General features: G+C 36.9%; 1 protein-coding gene across 2 annotated transcripts in view; it reads left to right on the top strand.

Moving 5' to 3' along the window:
* The window catches only part of erbb3a (erb-b2 receptor tyrosine kinase 3a), a 31,137-nt gene that overhangs the window by 3,457 nt on the left and 14,088 nt on the right, over positions 1–13,592 (top strand). For both annotated transcript variants that reach the window (XM_065293735.2, XM_065293734.2), the window contains 6 exons: positions 5,144–5,301; positions 7,638–7,824; positions 10,535–10,660; positions 11,032–11,094; positions 13,060–13,178; positions 13,332–13,473. In XM_065293735.2, coding sequence (XP_065149807.1) covers positions 5,144–5,301; positions 7,638–7,824; positions 10,535–10,660; positions 11,032–11,094; positions 13,060–13,178; positions 13,332–13,473 — 795 coding nt within the window. The remainder of the gene's footprint in view (positions 1–5,143; positions 5,302–7,637; positions 7,825–10,534; positions 10,661–11,031; positions 11,095–13,059; positions 13,179–13,331; positions 13,474–13,592) is intronic.

Genomic DNA, 13,592 nt, shown 5'->3' on the forward strand with positions numbered 1-13,592 from the left:
GTCCACTTTGAAGATGGGGTCCATTGACTTTTTATAGTAGGAAAAAAATACTATGGTTAGTCAATGGGCCCCATCTATAAAGTGGACTACACTTTTAATTATTTAAATTGGTAACACCTAAAAATGAAACTTTTCAGTATTTTTCACTTAAATATATAAGTTTAAGTACAAGTTTGGCTGGGTTATTTTTTACCCATATTTTTATGGGTAAATATTAGACAGAACACACCGCTGGGTTAAAATTGACCCAATGCTGGGTTGTTTTACCCCAACTGTTGGGTTATAATACCCATTGGTTCAACCCTGTATCACGAAATTATGTACCTATAGTCACGTAAATTTGTGAGTCTTAAGGGTGACACTGACGCTGTTTTCCACCTTTTTGCGCGATGTCACGCATTTCTGTTTACGTGTCACTGTCACGTATTTGTTACTCAACTGTCCTATTTTCAACCATTGACGCTTCGGTTTAGGGTTAGATTTGGTGTTTCGTTAGGATGTCACTTTAAGTATTGGTTTATACCTTTTTTCATGATTTATTTTTTATATTTTATGATTTTTGAACCATTGTCTCCTGGCATTAGGGTTAGAGTTGGGTTTGGGTAAGAATGTCATTGTATGCAAATCTAACCCCAAACCGAAGCGATAATGTTAAGAAAATAGGACAAAACAGTTGAGTAACAAATACGTGACAGTGACATGTAAACAGAAATGAGTGACATGTTTACGCAAAAAGGCGGAAAACCGTGTCAATGTCACGCTTCGTGATATTGGGTTGCATATTTGCATAACAACAACCCAACATTGGGTCATTTTTAACAAAGCATGTGTTTATTCCAAAATTTACCTACATTTTTTATTTTTTAGGATGGGTCAAAAATAACCCAGACATTTTTAGAGTGTAGTCAAGAAAGTGAAATTTGATTCAACTTAAAAAAAAATAATTGTGCAGAAATAAATTTTTTACAGTGTAGATCTTTATGGTATTTCTATGTGGTTGTTGTGTTTAAGAAAGTCATCATCAACGTGTGTTTGTGTGTGTAATGCTAAAACATTAAGGAGGACTGGACGGTTGCATATTTTCGTACCCAAACACATGCATGATAAATAAGTGTAATTTGGCTGCACCTTCGCTTGCCTGCGAAACAGGAGTAACCTGTAACTTAAAATGGCATAAATGTTGAAAACAAAGTAATTAAGAACGACATGATTTCTATGCATGTACATGCCTATGGTACATATGTACTGTATGTGTGTATTAAGAACCAATAATAACAACAAATAACTCTGAGTCTGGCATTGATGTGTTGATGTGTGTTTGTGGGCATGAGAACTGATCTGTCAGGTTTGCCTTAATCTCTTTGTGGCCTTGGCCAAGTTTCTGTTTACTGTAGTTGTAAAGTTGTCTCTGTTGTGTGCAATTTTAGACCTCCCCTGGCTTTTGTTTCTTTTACCTGTTTTTCTCTCTTTCTCTCTCTCTAGCACACAAAGAGACACACACCAGTGCACTCTATTCCTGTTATGTAAACCTGATAGTTCAACATAACACATGAAGCGTTTGTTTAAGGTTTTGGCGGGTATGTACACCTGTTTTCGCGCCTTTAGTGAATAGTGCCATTGTCTATTTATCTGCCCTGTCCTTAGATTTTCTCGGTTGATTGTCATAAAATTGTTGTGATCAGGAGCCTGTATAACATTATTCTTGAGCTGTAGCTTTTCTATCGTAAACATTCAGTGCTGTCAACAAGGAGGAATGTAGAGTTGCCACTTTTGTTAATGACTTGTTTGTGCAAAATGCAGAAGAAATTGAGATTGAACTGTGATTGCTCAACAGACTGTTTAAATTTTTTTTTATGAGAAATGTTGTCACATTGAGATTTTTGACTTTGGGGCAATGGCTTCACTGGAGCATCCCATGTGGCAAAAAATATATATTTTTAAATATATTTCAAACTATACAAAAATGGTCAAAAATATATTTGCGTTAATATATTTTGAAATAAAAAATATTTTTCACCAATACATTTTTGGGAATTTTAAAAATAAATATATTTTAAAGCATCCCCGTATTGTAAGAAAAATGTTGTTACGTATGTAACCCTCGTTCCCTGGAAGTGACAGACTGAAAGGGAACTTGGTATGTTACAAACCTGTAACCATAATAGATTTGAAAAGGTTCAAATTAAATTGCAAAATATACTTACAAACTTTTATATTTTGGCCAGTAAAATATTTTATTGCCATATGGGTTGTAAAATTAGAAATGTATTTGTTGCCCCTGAATACATTTTGAAACATATGCTAATATATGAAGGTAAAAACTAACTATTTTTTCAAATTTATAAATATATTTACAGTAATTAAGTTTACAAATTTATTTAGCATATATTATATATTTTTTGGCCAGCGAAATGTTGGTTGTTTTTTAGGAGATAAGCTTTTTGCAAATGTCTCCGATTTTTAAAGAAAGTTCAGTTAAGATATTACAGAAATGTCGTTGCTTGTTTTGTTTAACCCCCAAGTATAAAAAGAGGATTGACTTGTATGCAATCTTCCGGTTTAGGGTTTGTAGTCTGTACCGATGTTACCTGTCTTACCTGTCTCATAGTTGGCCCTTGTACCCTGAAGTCCCAGTCACAATCTTATCTCACTAAACGCACGTATCTGAGAAGTGCAGGTGTGTTAAAGGCAAGAACATGTTTGTTTTAGTATGTGTAGTTCATTGGATTTAGAGGAAGGGGAGTTTAAGAAAATGGATGATGTGAAGGAATGCTTCTCAAGATAAAATGTATATTTGCACTGCGTGTAGTGGTGTGTATTCCTTTGTTTTTTGGGTACACGACTGGGTTAAGAATTTACTGCTTTATAGATAAAAACATTCAAGTCTCAAGCATATATCAATATACGTCTAACCAATTCAGTGTATTCAGTGTAGTCACACATGAATTCTGCTGGTTTATTTTTTTAACCCAATGCTGGGAAAATATTGGACAAATCACATGTTGGGTTGTAAATAAACTTACGCTGCATGGTAGGGATGCACCGATAGGATTTTTTTGGGCCGATACCGATTTAAACAGACAACTTCTGGCCGATACCGATACCGATATTAAACACTTGTACAATACTATACAATTGGTCTAGTTGCTAGTTTATTTCTGCATCAAATTATTTTTACTGAACATGGATTGGATCTAATTAACATTCAACTGACCTACATAATAAGAGATGCACAAATTAAGCTAAAACAAATATAATAAGACAGCATGACAACCTTCAAAGGTGGTTTTTGCTATTCAGCATTTCTTTTATTAAAGGACAAGTTCGGTATTTTAGACTTAAAGCCCTGTTTTCAATCGGTATCGGCCTTTCTTGTGCTATTGACGAGATGCCGATGGTTTCAAACTCCTCAAAAATCGGCCGAGAAATATCGGCGGCCGATACATCGGTGCATCACTATTGGATTGTTGCTAACTCAACCATGAGTTGAAACAACCCAGCATTGCATTAAAACAACCCAGGTTAATTAATAAACCCAACATGTGTTCGGTCCAATATTTACCCAGCATTGGAGTTTGCATTGATTGAGTGTGAACACGTTTGTATTTCACAACCTGATTAGTTTGACTCTACTTGGCCAATTTGATATTGACTAAGTTTTAGTTTTAGCAACTTTTTAAAACCCAAACATGCTTTACAAAATCCATACATTAATTAAATTAAGAAAAGGTGATAATGACAGAATATAGATGGTTTCAGCAGTAACAACATAAAGAAACGGCTGTCGTGGTCAACACGTAACTTCCGGTAAACTCAGCTAAAAATAAATAACAACAAAGTACTTTAAACGTAGTTTATTTATATATCAAGCAAAATAAACAACACATTACCTAGAAAACCAAAACATTTGTTATCTTCAACGGGGCATTTGTTCAAGAGTTCAGTTTAGCAACTAGTAAGACCATTTAAAAAACCGAAAACGGAAGTAAAGTTCAGACCAGGTGTGAATTGCGTCACGGCATGTGCATCCGATGAAACCGTCTATAATACACTAAAAATTATCTTTTAAAAGCACATAAAACAATTTTAAAAATATATTTACGTCAGAGCCGCTGGTGTAGTACGCAGTGCCCCGAAACGTAGCACACATTCGCTTTCCACGACCCGAAAGCACATATACATTCTTCGGTACTTAGCCGCCAGGTATTTTCATTTTTTTTTTTTTTTTTTTTTTGGCGTTTACTCAGCTCATGTGGTCTTAGCTTGAAGTACAATAGTAGGCTGTCTGGTTACTTTTTGCCGACTGTTTCTCGAATACTTAGAATTCTGACCTCCTGCTAGCCTCGCATACTTATTTATCGCTTACTATATAGTATTGAAGTCGTCAATTTCAGACAGAGTGAATGTTTTAATAACAGCGACAGTATTTACAATTTTGAAACAAATAATTTACCAGTGGCTTTTTACTGCTAGCTTGGATAGGAGGACATATTTAAATATCCACATAAATACACCTCTTAGCAGTGATATGTGATTTAGTAATTCAGCACGCTCTATTTCACCTGTGTGCTGATCCCGGTGGTTAATACATAAAAGCATTTGCCCAGCAGTCCTCTGTTTCTTTGACTTTTAATCAGTTAAAGGTCCTTAGGCCAATTCTGAGTAGCTTTCTATAGTATAGTGGGAATATGTTTTTCTAGACTGACTCCCCCCCCCCCCCCCTTTAATGGCTTGTTTGTGCCGTGGCAGATTGGAACCAAGGACAAAATTTGAAATGCAAAGTAGCTTCACATCAAACTCCATCATTCTCATTTCACATCTGTCTACAGTTGCTTAACTTGAGAACAATGCAAGCAAACTATCATGGCCACAGCTGTACTGATGTACAATCAAGTGAATCTTAAAGAGCCATGTAAAATGAAGATTTTCTGAAGTGTTCCCAAAAGGACAGTTGTATTGTTCAGATGTTGCTCTTTTATAGCACTGGAGATTTGATTGTGTTATTAGTTGTGTCTTATTTAATAAACTTATAGTTGTGCGTAGGTCCTACGGCCTTGGCCCGCTGCTATAGGCTACGCTATACTTTTGCGTCGTTATGTTGCATAAATTCTCATCATAAATTAACTCTATTTTCTCTCTGCAGTGACGGTGTGTACAGGCACTCAGAACAAGTTAAGTGTGACGGGAAGTTATGACGTTCAGTATAAGCTCATGAAGGATATGTACACGGGTTGCCAGATTGTCTTAGGAAACCTGGAGATCACTCAGATGGAACACAATCGCGATTTCTCCTTCCTAAAGGTGAGTACAAATCACCCGGAAATCTTTTCTGGTCTTATCTTCCTTAAATGTCATGTTGTCTAAAGGGGGTTGCACACCGGACGCGCAGCTCTTGCAAACCGGAAGTGCACATTAAATAGTCAGATAGCGTCTACTTCAAAATGCAAAATATACGTTAGCAGCCAATGTTAATCGTTAATGATTTGGGACAAATATTATGTTATTTAATGTTAAACTATGTGAGTGGCACTCTGTGGCGCGACAGGGATTTGAGCAACTTCCTGAGTCGTAGCTGGGCGCCGCGGACGGGCGCCACCTGTCGGCGCCAGTGTGCGTATACTCATAGAAAACAATGTGTTAGATTTTATTAGAATGGCGCGCTGCTGCGACCCCCTTTACACTCTTTTCTATAGTATGATAGTAAAATATTTCCCACTACACATTTAGGGGGCCGATCACACAGAACGATCACAGTTAACCACACTGCCATTATTTAATTGAATATAGAAAAGAGCAGTGCGCTGTGTTTTATATGCTAGGCAACTAACGAGGCAACTGTCCTGTCAATCAAAATTAAAGCATGAGCGCTCTTTTAACTTTGGTTTGCTTTTAACTTTCATATTACATTAACTTTAAAAAGAGGGTGGACCTTGTTCGAAGATGAGAGGTGCACAAACACGCAGGAGACTGGGTTGACGAACTGAATTGCGGATCCGTCGGTGCCGCGTCACTGCCGTTGCTCGAGGCAGAAATTGAACATTTGCGTCAGCCAATCAGATCGCCTTATGCAAATAACCTAGTGCAGAGCCAGCCAATTGCGTTTTAGAACAGAGGAGCATGTGTTGGGGTCATAGTGATTGGCTGTTGGCCACGTTTCAGACACGCCTTCCATCAAGTGTTAAAGAGCACCAATATCATTACTAAAAAACAAAATTTTTTTAGTATAATACAATGTTTTGGTTTGGTTTATGGTTAAAAAAAACATTATTTTCCACATATTGTGCATTTTTGTAGCTCCAGATTTCACTCTCTTCCTGAAACGCACTGATTTGAAAAGCTCTGTGTCCCTGATTGGCCAGCTAATATGTACGTTGTGATTGGCCTAAAATACCTCTGACATCAGTCGGAAATGTGAAATGTTGCTAACAGGAGTTAACTTACAGGCTGAGTCCGAAGTGGTAGGAATTATGATAATGTCGGTCTTGTATACATTACCAATCCCAGGAAGTAAACTGTTGCATACAATCCGTGTGTATGTTGTAGTCCAAGAAAAGAGATTTACGTTGGCGTCATCGTTTACTTTGGGTTTGTACCTTTTGCATATCGTTTACATGTACTAATACACACTTACACATCAAAGGAAATAAAAAAATGTGAATCGGACAATAGGTGCTCTTTAACGCGTTACGCCCCGGGTGAATGTACCATAAGTGAGTGCAGTCTCCGATTGATCCAAGCCACTGTAAACTTCTGTCACCACAATGGAAGGCCCGCCTCTCCCCACATTCGATTGAACAATAAAAAACGCAAATGTCGTCGGGAGCTTTTCCGCTCAAAGTGGACTATTTTCAACTTTAGCCGCTCAACGTTCGTGCAAAAACGTGAGGCGTTCGGTGTGCATAAACAGTGCGCATAATGCACACTGCCCTAGAAACCCATTGCCAAAGGCTCCTCCCACTGCCATAAACACATTCTGTGTGATCCGCCCCTTAGTCTACATATTTAAATTCTATATTTGTTGTTATGTTATTTTTTGTTATATATCATGTTTAGAGCTAATGTAAACAATACAAATTTGAATAAAGCGAATAAAGCTGATTCTAAAAATGTCCAAAATGTCCGAAAGCTTACAAAATTTGTCGGACTGTACACTCTAAAAAAATGCTGGGGTATTTTCCAAAAGGGATAATCCCAGCCTTTAGGGTAAATTAACCCAGAAAATGTATATATTTGCCCTAACAATATGTTGAAACAACCCAGCGTATGTTAAAATACAACCCAGTGGGTTGGGTTCACCCATTTTTGACCCAATGCATGATAAAAAAAATAACCAAGCATTTTTAGAGTGTATGGTTCCTCAACACTATACTTCATTTTTAAGTATAGTGTAAAGCCCTATCTCCAACAATAGTCTGTGTTTTCCCACTGTATGACTTAAAGAAGATAATTATAGATCTGCTTTGACAAGCCACTTCTGAACAAAGCAAATGTGCGAGCGCGCAGCAGTCAAACCAGATTTAATTGTGTGTGGCCGTGTGTGTGAGGCATGCTGTGGCTGCTAAGCCAAAAAACGAATCATATTTGTGACGACTCTTGTTTGAAAGTCTTCCTTTATTAACCCACCATTGTGTCTCCAGTCTATCCGTGAGGTAACGGGCTACGTCCTCATCGGCATCAACCAGTTCAGACGTTTACCTCTGGAACAGCTTCGAGTCATCCGAGGAACGACCCTATATGAGAAGAAATTCGCCCTCGCCATTCTTGTCAACTATCAGAGAGACGGCGTGTACGGACTGACGGAGCTGGGCCTCACACACCTGACAGGTGCGATAATGCATATGTGAGAGGTGACACATACACACCCACAGAGACACGGCGTGCCAAAGCACCCCCGCAGTTTCCATGGTAACAAGACACTCAGGGGGGTGTGGTATAGAAGAGGAGTGAGTCAACGGATAGAAAAATGCTTTTCAATGAATGTGCACGTGTGTGTTTTGGGTTGTTCACTGTCAGAAAAAGTGGTCATGAAATGGTCCCAAGATGTCAAAATTCCTAATATGTATCATTGAAGAAAGGTACATGAAAATACAAATGTTGTCACTAGTGTTATATATTACACCTTGGGTGGTTTCCCAGAAAGGGATTAGCTAAAGCCAGGACTAGGCCTTAGTTTAAAATAGGAAATATAACTAGTTTCAATAAACTTGCCTTACTAAAAACATTACTTGTGTGCATTTTGAGACAAAACAAAGGGCACTGATGTATTTAACTCTTTCACCGCCAGCGTTTAAAAAAAAAAGTTGCCAGCCAGCACCAGCATTTTTCATGATTTTCACCAAAGTTTAATGCCTTCCAGAAAATGTTCTTCTTTAAATATATAAACATACAATATACCAAATGAAAGAACAGACCCTCTGCTTTCAAAAAAAAAAAAAAAAAACCTTTCATCCTACCTTCAGTAGTTCTTTTGTAATCAGCTTTTGAATATGGGTAGATTTCTGCAAAAACACCATATTTTGAGCAAAAAGCAAAAATAATTCAATTTTGTGACGGACTTTTCATAGAGATCCCATTCAGAGCGATCTTTAAAACAGACACGGACATGCAGCCGCTTGCCATAGGGCAATACTTCCGGGTTTAAAAAGTTGTGGAAGAGTATAGCGGTATTGCGGAAAGACGGAAAATCTCGTCATTGGCGGGGAAGCGTTTTCTCTTAATTGACGAGATATCATAAAGTGAAAGAGTTAAAGATATGTCAGTGCAAGTTGTTTTTAGTTTGGACTGCTCTTAAATTTATTTTAGTCTAGGACTTGTCTAATCCCTGTCCGGGAAACCGCCCCAAAGTTATATAAAGTTAAATGACAATTTATGTTCAGTCTTTATGAACACCAAGTGAAGTTAATTGTTTAAGTGCACTGTACAAACTCCAAGTTTGGTGAACTTTACCATTTAAGTTTAGTCTATGTGGCCACCAAGTTAAGAAAACTTAAATTTTTTGGGAGACCCATTACTTAATTTAATTGAGGGAATGTTTTATTCAATCAAATGAGTTTAGTCAACTGATTAGGGTTTTCAGTGCAGTGACATCTTTTGTACCTTTTTTTTTGAGAGTACATAGGCAGTGCAAATAAAACTAAACAATAAAAATAAAAATATCTAGATTAAGAAAGCCAGAATTTTGAGATTAAAGGAAAACACCACAGTTTTTCAATATTTTACTATGTTCGTACCTCAACTTAAACGAATAAATACATACCTATCTTTTTTCAATGCGTGCACTTAATCGTTGTACAGCGCGTCGTCAATGTGTTAGCATTTAGCCTAGCCCCATTCATTCCTTAGGATCCAAACAGGAAGAATTTAGAAGCGACCAAACACTTCCATGTTTTCTTTATTTAAAGACTGTTACATGAGTAGTTACACGAGTAAGTATGGTGGTACAAAATAAAATGTGGTGATTTTCTAAATGTATAAAAAATATGAAATATATTGTATGGCGGAAGAGCACTTAGTTTCCAGCGTACAATATAGTTGTCATTTTTTATCCGCTTAAAAAAATTCCCACGTTTTATTTTGTGCCACCATACTCACTTGTGTAACTACTCATGTAACAGTCTTGAAATAGGGAAAACATGGAAGTGTTTGATAGCTTCTAAATTCATCCCTGTTTGGATCCTAAGGAATGAATGGGGCTAGGCTAAATGCTAACACATTCACGACACGCTGTACAAAGATTAAGTGCACGCATTGAAAACAGATGGGTATGTATTCATTTGTCGAAGTTGAGGTAAGAACATAGTAAAATATTGAAAAACTGTGGTGTTTTCCTTTAAGAGAGAATTAAATTTTATTATTTAGAGAAACACATTAACGCAGTAAGAAGATATATTTTTGTACCAAATATAATTTCAAACCTGTATGTATGCATTTATGCTGAGAAGAAAATATTAATTCATTTTTTTCCTCATCCTATTAAGGTGAATATGGACTAAATTTGTCAATCCCTAACATTTTGTATCATATGGAAAATAAGAAAGGCATATGGGTCCAAAACAACATATATATATATTTGTACCAGGACCTTTTTAAAGAGTAGGCTACTACTCTAGTGACAGCGTTTGTACAGTTTTTTCCTAAGAGCGTGTAAGTAATGTTATACTGGTGTCCACTCCACCTTTTCATGAGCACCTCAGTTTGTGAATTGTATTGCACTTACTGGTAAATTCCAGTATGACGGTTACGGTTAAGGTCGAACATGTTTCAACCTGTTTAAGCAAACATGAGACATCTAGTGAGAAATACAATCTAACATTCTTTCTATTGTCTATGTTTTGTGTATGATACGCTCTGTCAATCAATTCACATTTTTGTAATCTGCCAAGTGTCTAATCTTTATTATGCCCCTAATTCCATAGTGGATCATAATGTACTCTTTCAAAAAGTACCCCTTCGTACCTTAAAACGTTTTAGGTCCTGCATGTAAATATACAATATATTGATATTTTTCATATTTATTGTAAATGTGTGTTCACAGAAATCCTGGAAGGTGGAGTTCAGATCATCCAGAATAAATTCTTGAGCTATGCGCCACAGATTAATTGGGTGGATATTGTGAGGGACACCACCGCAGAAATTATCATTAAGGACAACGGACCAGAACGTAAGGAGACATAACCGTATTACATAGGTCCTATTAGTACTGTAAAAAAGTAAATACTGTTAAAATTATGATTTTGAGGACATTGCTATCTGCAGTGGTTCTTAAATTGGGGGACGGGAGATGGTGCCAGGAGGGCCCCAGTTTTATCTAATTTTATAAAATACATTTTTTTTATAATAAATTCTGTCTTATTTACCCCCCAAAAAATAAGGCCACTAACCAACAGCACTAAATTGTATCATATGTTTAATTCAATGAATTTTCTTTGGGGGGCCGGAAAAGCGTACCCTACACGGGGGATGTTATAAGGCGGACAGACTTAAATTGGTTGATGCTCTCAAAAAGTTTTAAGTAATCTTTTTTTTTTTTAGTTCCTTGTCACGAGTCTTGTGGTGGTCGCTGTTGGGGTCCAGGAAAGGACAGTTGCCAAATCTGTAAGTTTTAAGCACCTACTGTCATTTTGTATTTCATACTCAGCATAGATAGTGTCATTGATTCAATACCGAACATAAAGCTGCAGTCTGTAACTTTTGCCTCTACATCGCCATCTTTGTTTGAAACATAAAATTGCAATTATGTGCAAAGTAATTTTCTGTAAGTCCGTTGCGCTTCGCCCTCTTAATCTGATGTCTGTGGTCACCACTTCAAAGCGAATGGATCATTCATTATACATCGACAAAATAGCTAGAAGATCATCCTAAAGTAATCTTCTGTGTTTGTTCTGACTATATGAAAACGTCAATATTTGAACATATATTATGTTGCTGATATCTGGTCTGTTCAGAGGATAAGTTCATCTCTGCACAAGTATTTAATCTCTTTAAAAAAGCCCTGCTGATATTAACTTTTGTTTTAGCACAAGCACTCCACATAAGCTTTAGTTGTTTTAACAATGGATAATTCCCTAGATGTAATGACTTAATAAATTGACATGTTTACATGATATCCCCAGATGATCATTGCTTAAAACTTTACAGTTAAACGAGTGTTTAAATTTTAAAGGAAAACACGACTGTTTTTCAATATTTTACTATATTCTTCCCTCAACTTAGACGAATTAATACAGACCTAGCTTTTTTCAATGCGTGCACTTAATCTTTATACAGCACGTCATGAATGTGTTAGCATTTAGCCTAGCTCAATTCATTTCTTAGGATCCAAACAGGGATGAATTTAAAAGCCACCAAACACTTCCATGTTTTCCCTATTTAAAGACTGTTACATGAGTAGTTATACGAGTAAGTAAAGTGGCACAAAATAAAACGTGGCAATTTTTTAAGTGGATAAAAATGAGAACTATATTGTATGGCGCAAGAGCACTTAGTATCCATGTTTCATTTTGTGCCACCATACTTTCTCGTGTAATTACTCACATAATAGTCTTTAAATAGGGAAAACATGGAAGCGTTTGGTGGCTTCTAAATTCATCTCTGTTTGGATCCTAAGGAATGAATGGGGCTAGGCTAAATGCTAACACATTCACAATGCGCTGTACAAAGATTAAGTGCACGCATTGAATAAAGATAGGTATGTATTACTTCGTCTAAGTTGAGGTAAGAACATGGTAAAATATTGAAAAATGGTGGTGTTTTCCTTTAAAGGTGACATAGAATGATTGAACAGGGTACGTATCCTTGTTCTGTGATGTGACATGTAGACAAAAATGTTTTTGTTTGGGTCTGTAATGCCTTAGAAGCTTCCTAAAAACCTCTCTCAGATAGCTCTATTAGGGTGGGGGATTTTAAACAAGTGGTTTTGCACCTATTTGGCTCCTCCTACTGGCTTAACTTGCAATCTCATTACTGATTGGCTGACTTTGCTGCCACTCAAAAAATGTAGCCAATTATTTTAAAGTGGAGGGGCAGTTAGATGCCTGTGATGTCATAAGCATCAGTTTTTCAGATTGGGCCGTTTTCTGGCTGACATTTCTAAAAGAGGAATTTCTATGAGACTGAGATGTTTAGCATGTCTAGCACTTTTTGTATGTTTGTGAATGCGGGTAGACTACCATTATTCAACAAAAACAAGGTAAAAATGTTTTTTTTATTCTCTGTCCCCTTTAAGCAATTGTGACTACAAACTCTTCACCATCTGCAGCAGCACACACTTGATAGTATAGTCGTGTCCTCTTCTTCCTGTTTACGGACGTGATGTAATCATCCCACAATGAGTTGTTTAAAGCGCTCATGTTCAATTTCCTGCAAAATCCGACCTGATCAAGCTAGATATAAATCATTATTATTAGCTTACCATTGCAAATCGTGGTAATGTAAGAAGAGACAGATTTTTTATGCATACAAATTTTTGTCAATTTATAACTAAAAAAAGTTACAGATTGCAACTTTAATGTCTGAGTTCATCATGAATATATAACGACTTCTTCTCTTTCTTTGTTTCAGTAACTAAAACGGTGTGTGCACCGCAGTGCAACGGTCGCTGTTTTGGACGTAGTCCCGCCGAGTGCTGTCACAGTGAGTGCGCTGGAGGCTGCACCGGACCTCTCGACACGCACTGCTTTGTACGTTCAAACAAACACATGCCAGCTATTGAACGTTTACATTAGTTACACTTGTACCGATGTCTTGCTTCTGTGATACTGCACTTATATCAAACAAAAAATCATTAATTTATGATGTTAAATCCTATTTATATATGTTTTTTTTGTTCACAGGCCTGCAGACACTTCAACAACTCGGGCTCTTGCGTGCCGCAATGTCCACAGGCTCTGATCTATAACAAAGTGGCATATAAAATGGAACCCAACCCTAATGTGAAATACCAGTACGGCTCAATCTGTGTGTCCCAGTGTCCAAGTAAGTGATAACCTGATTCCTTGGTTCACGACGTCAGTGGTTACACGTTACTACACTGTTTCAATAGCAGTTAGAGCATTGTATTATGGGTAATTCTGTCAGTACTGAGAATCATTCCA

This window comes from Paramisgurnus dabryanus, chromosome 7 (genome assembly GCF_030506205.2).
Source record: "Paramisgurnus dabryanus chromosome 7, PD_genome_1.1, whole genome shotgun sequence".
NCBI lineage: Eukaryota > Metazoa > Chordata > Actinopteri > Cypriniformes > Cobitidae > Paramisgurnus > Paramisgurnus dabryanus.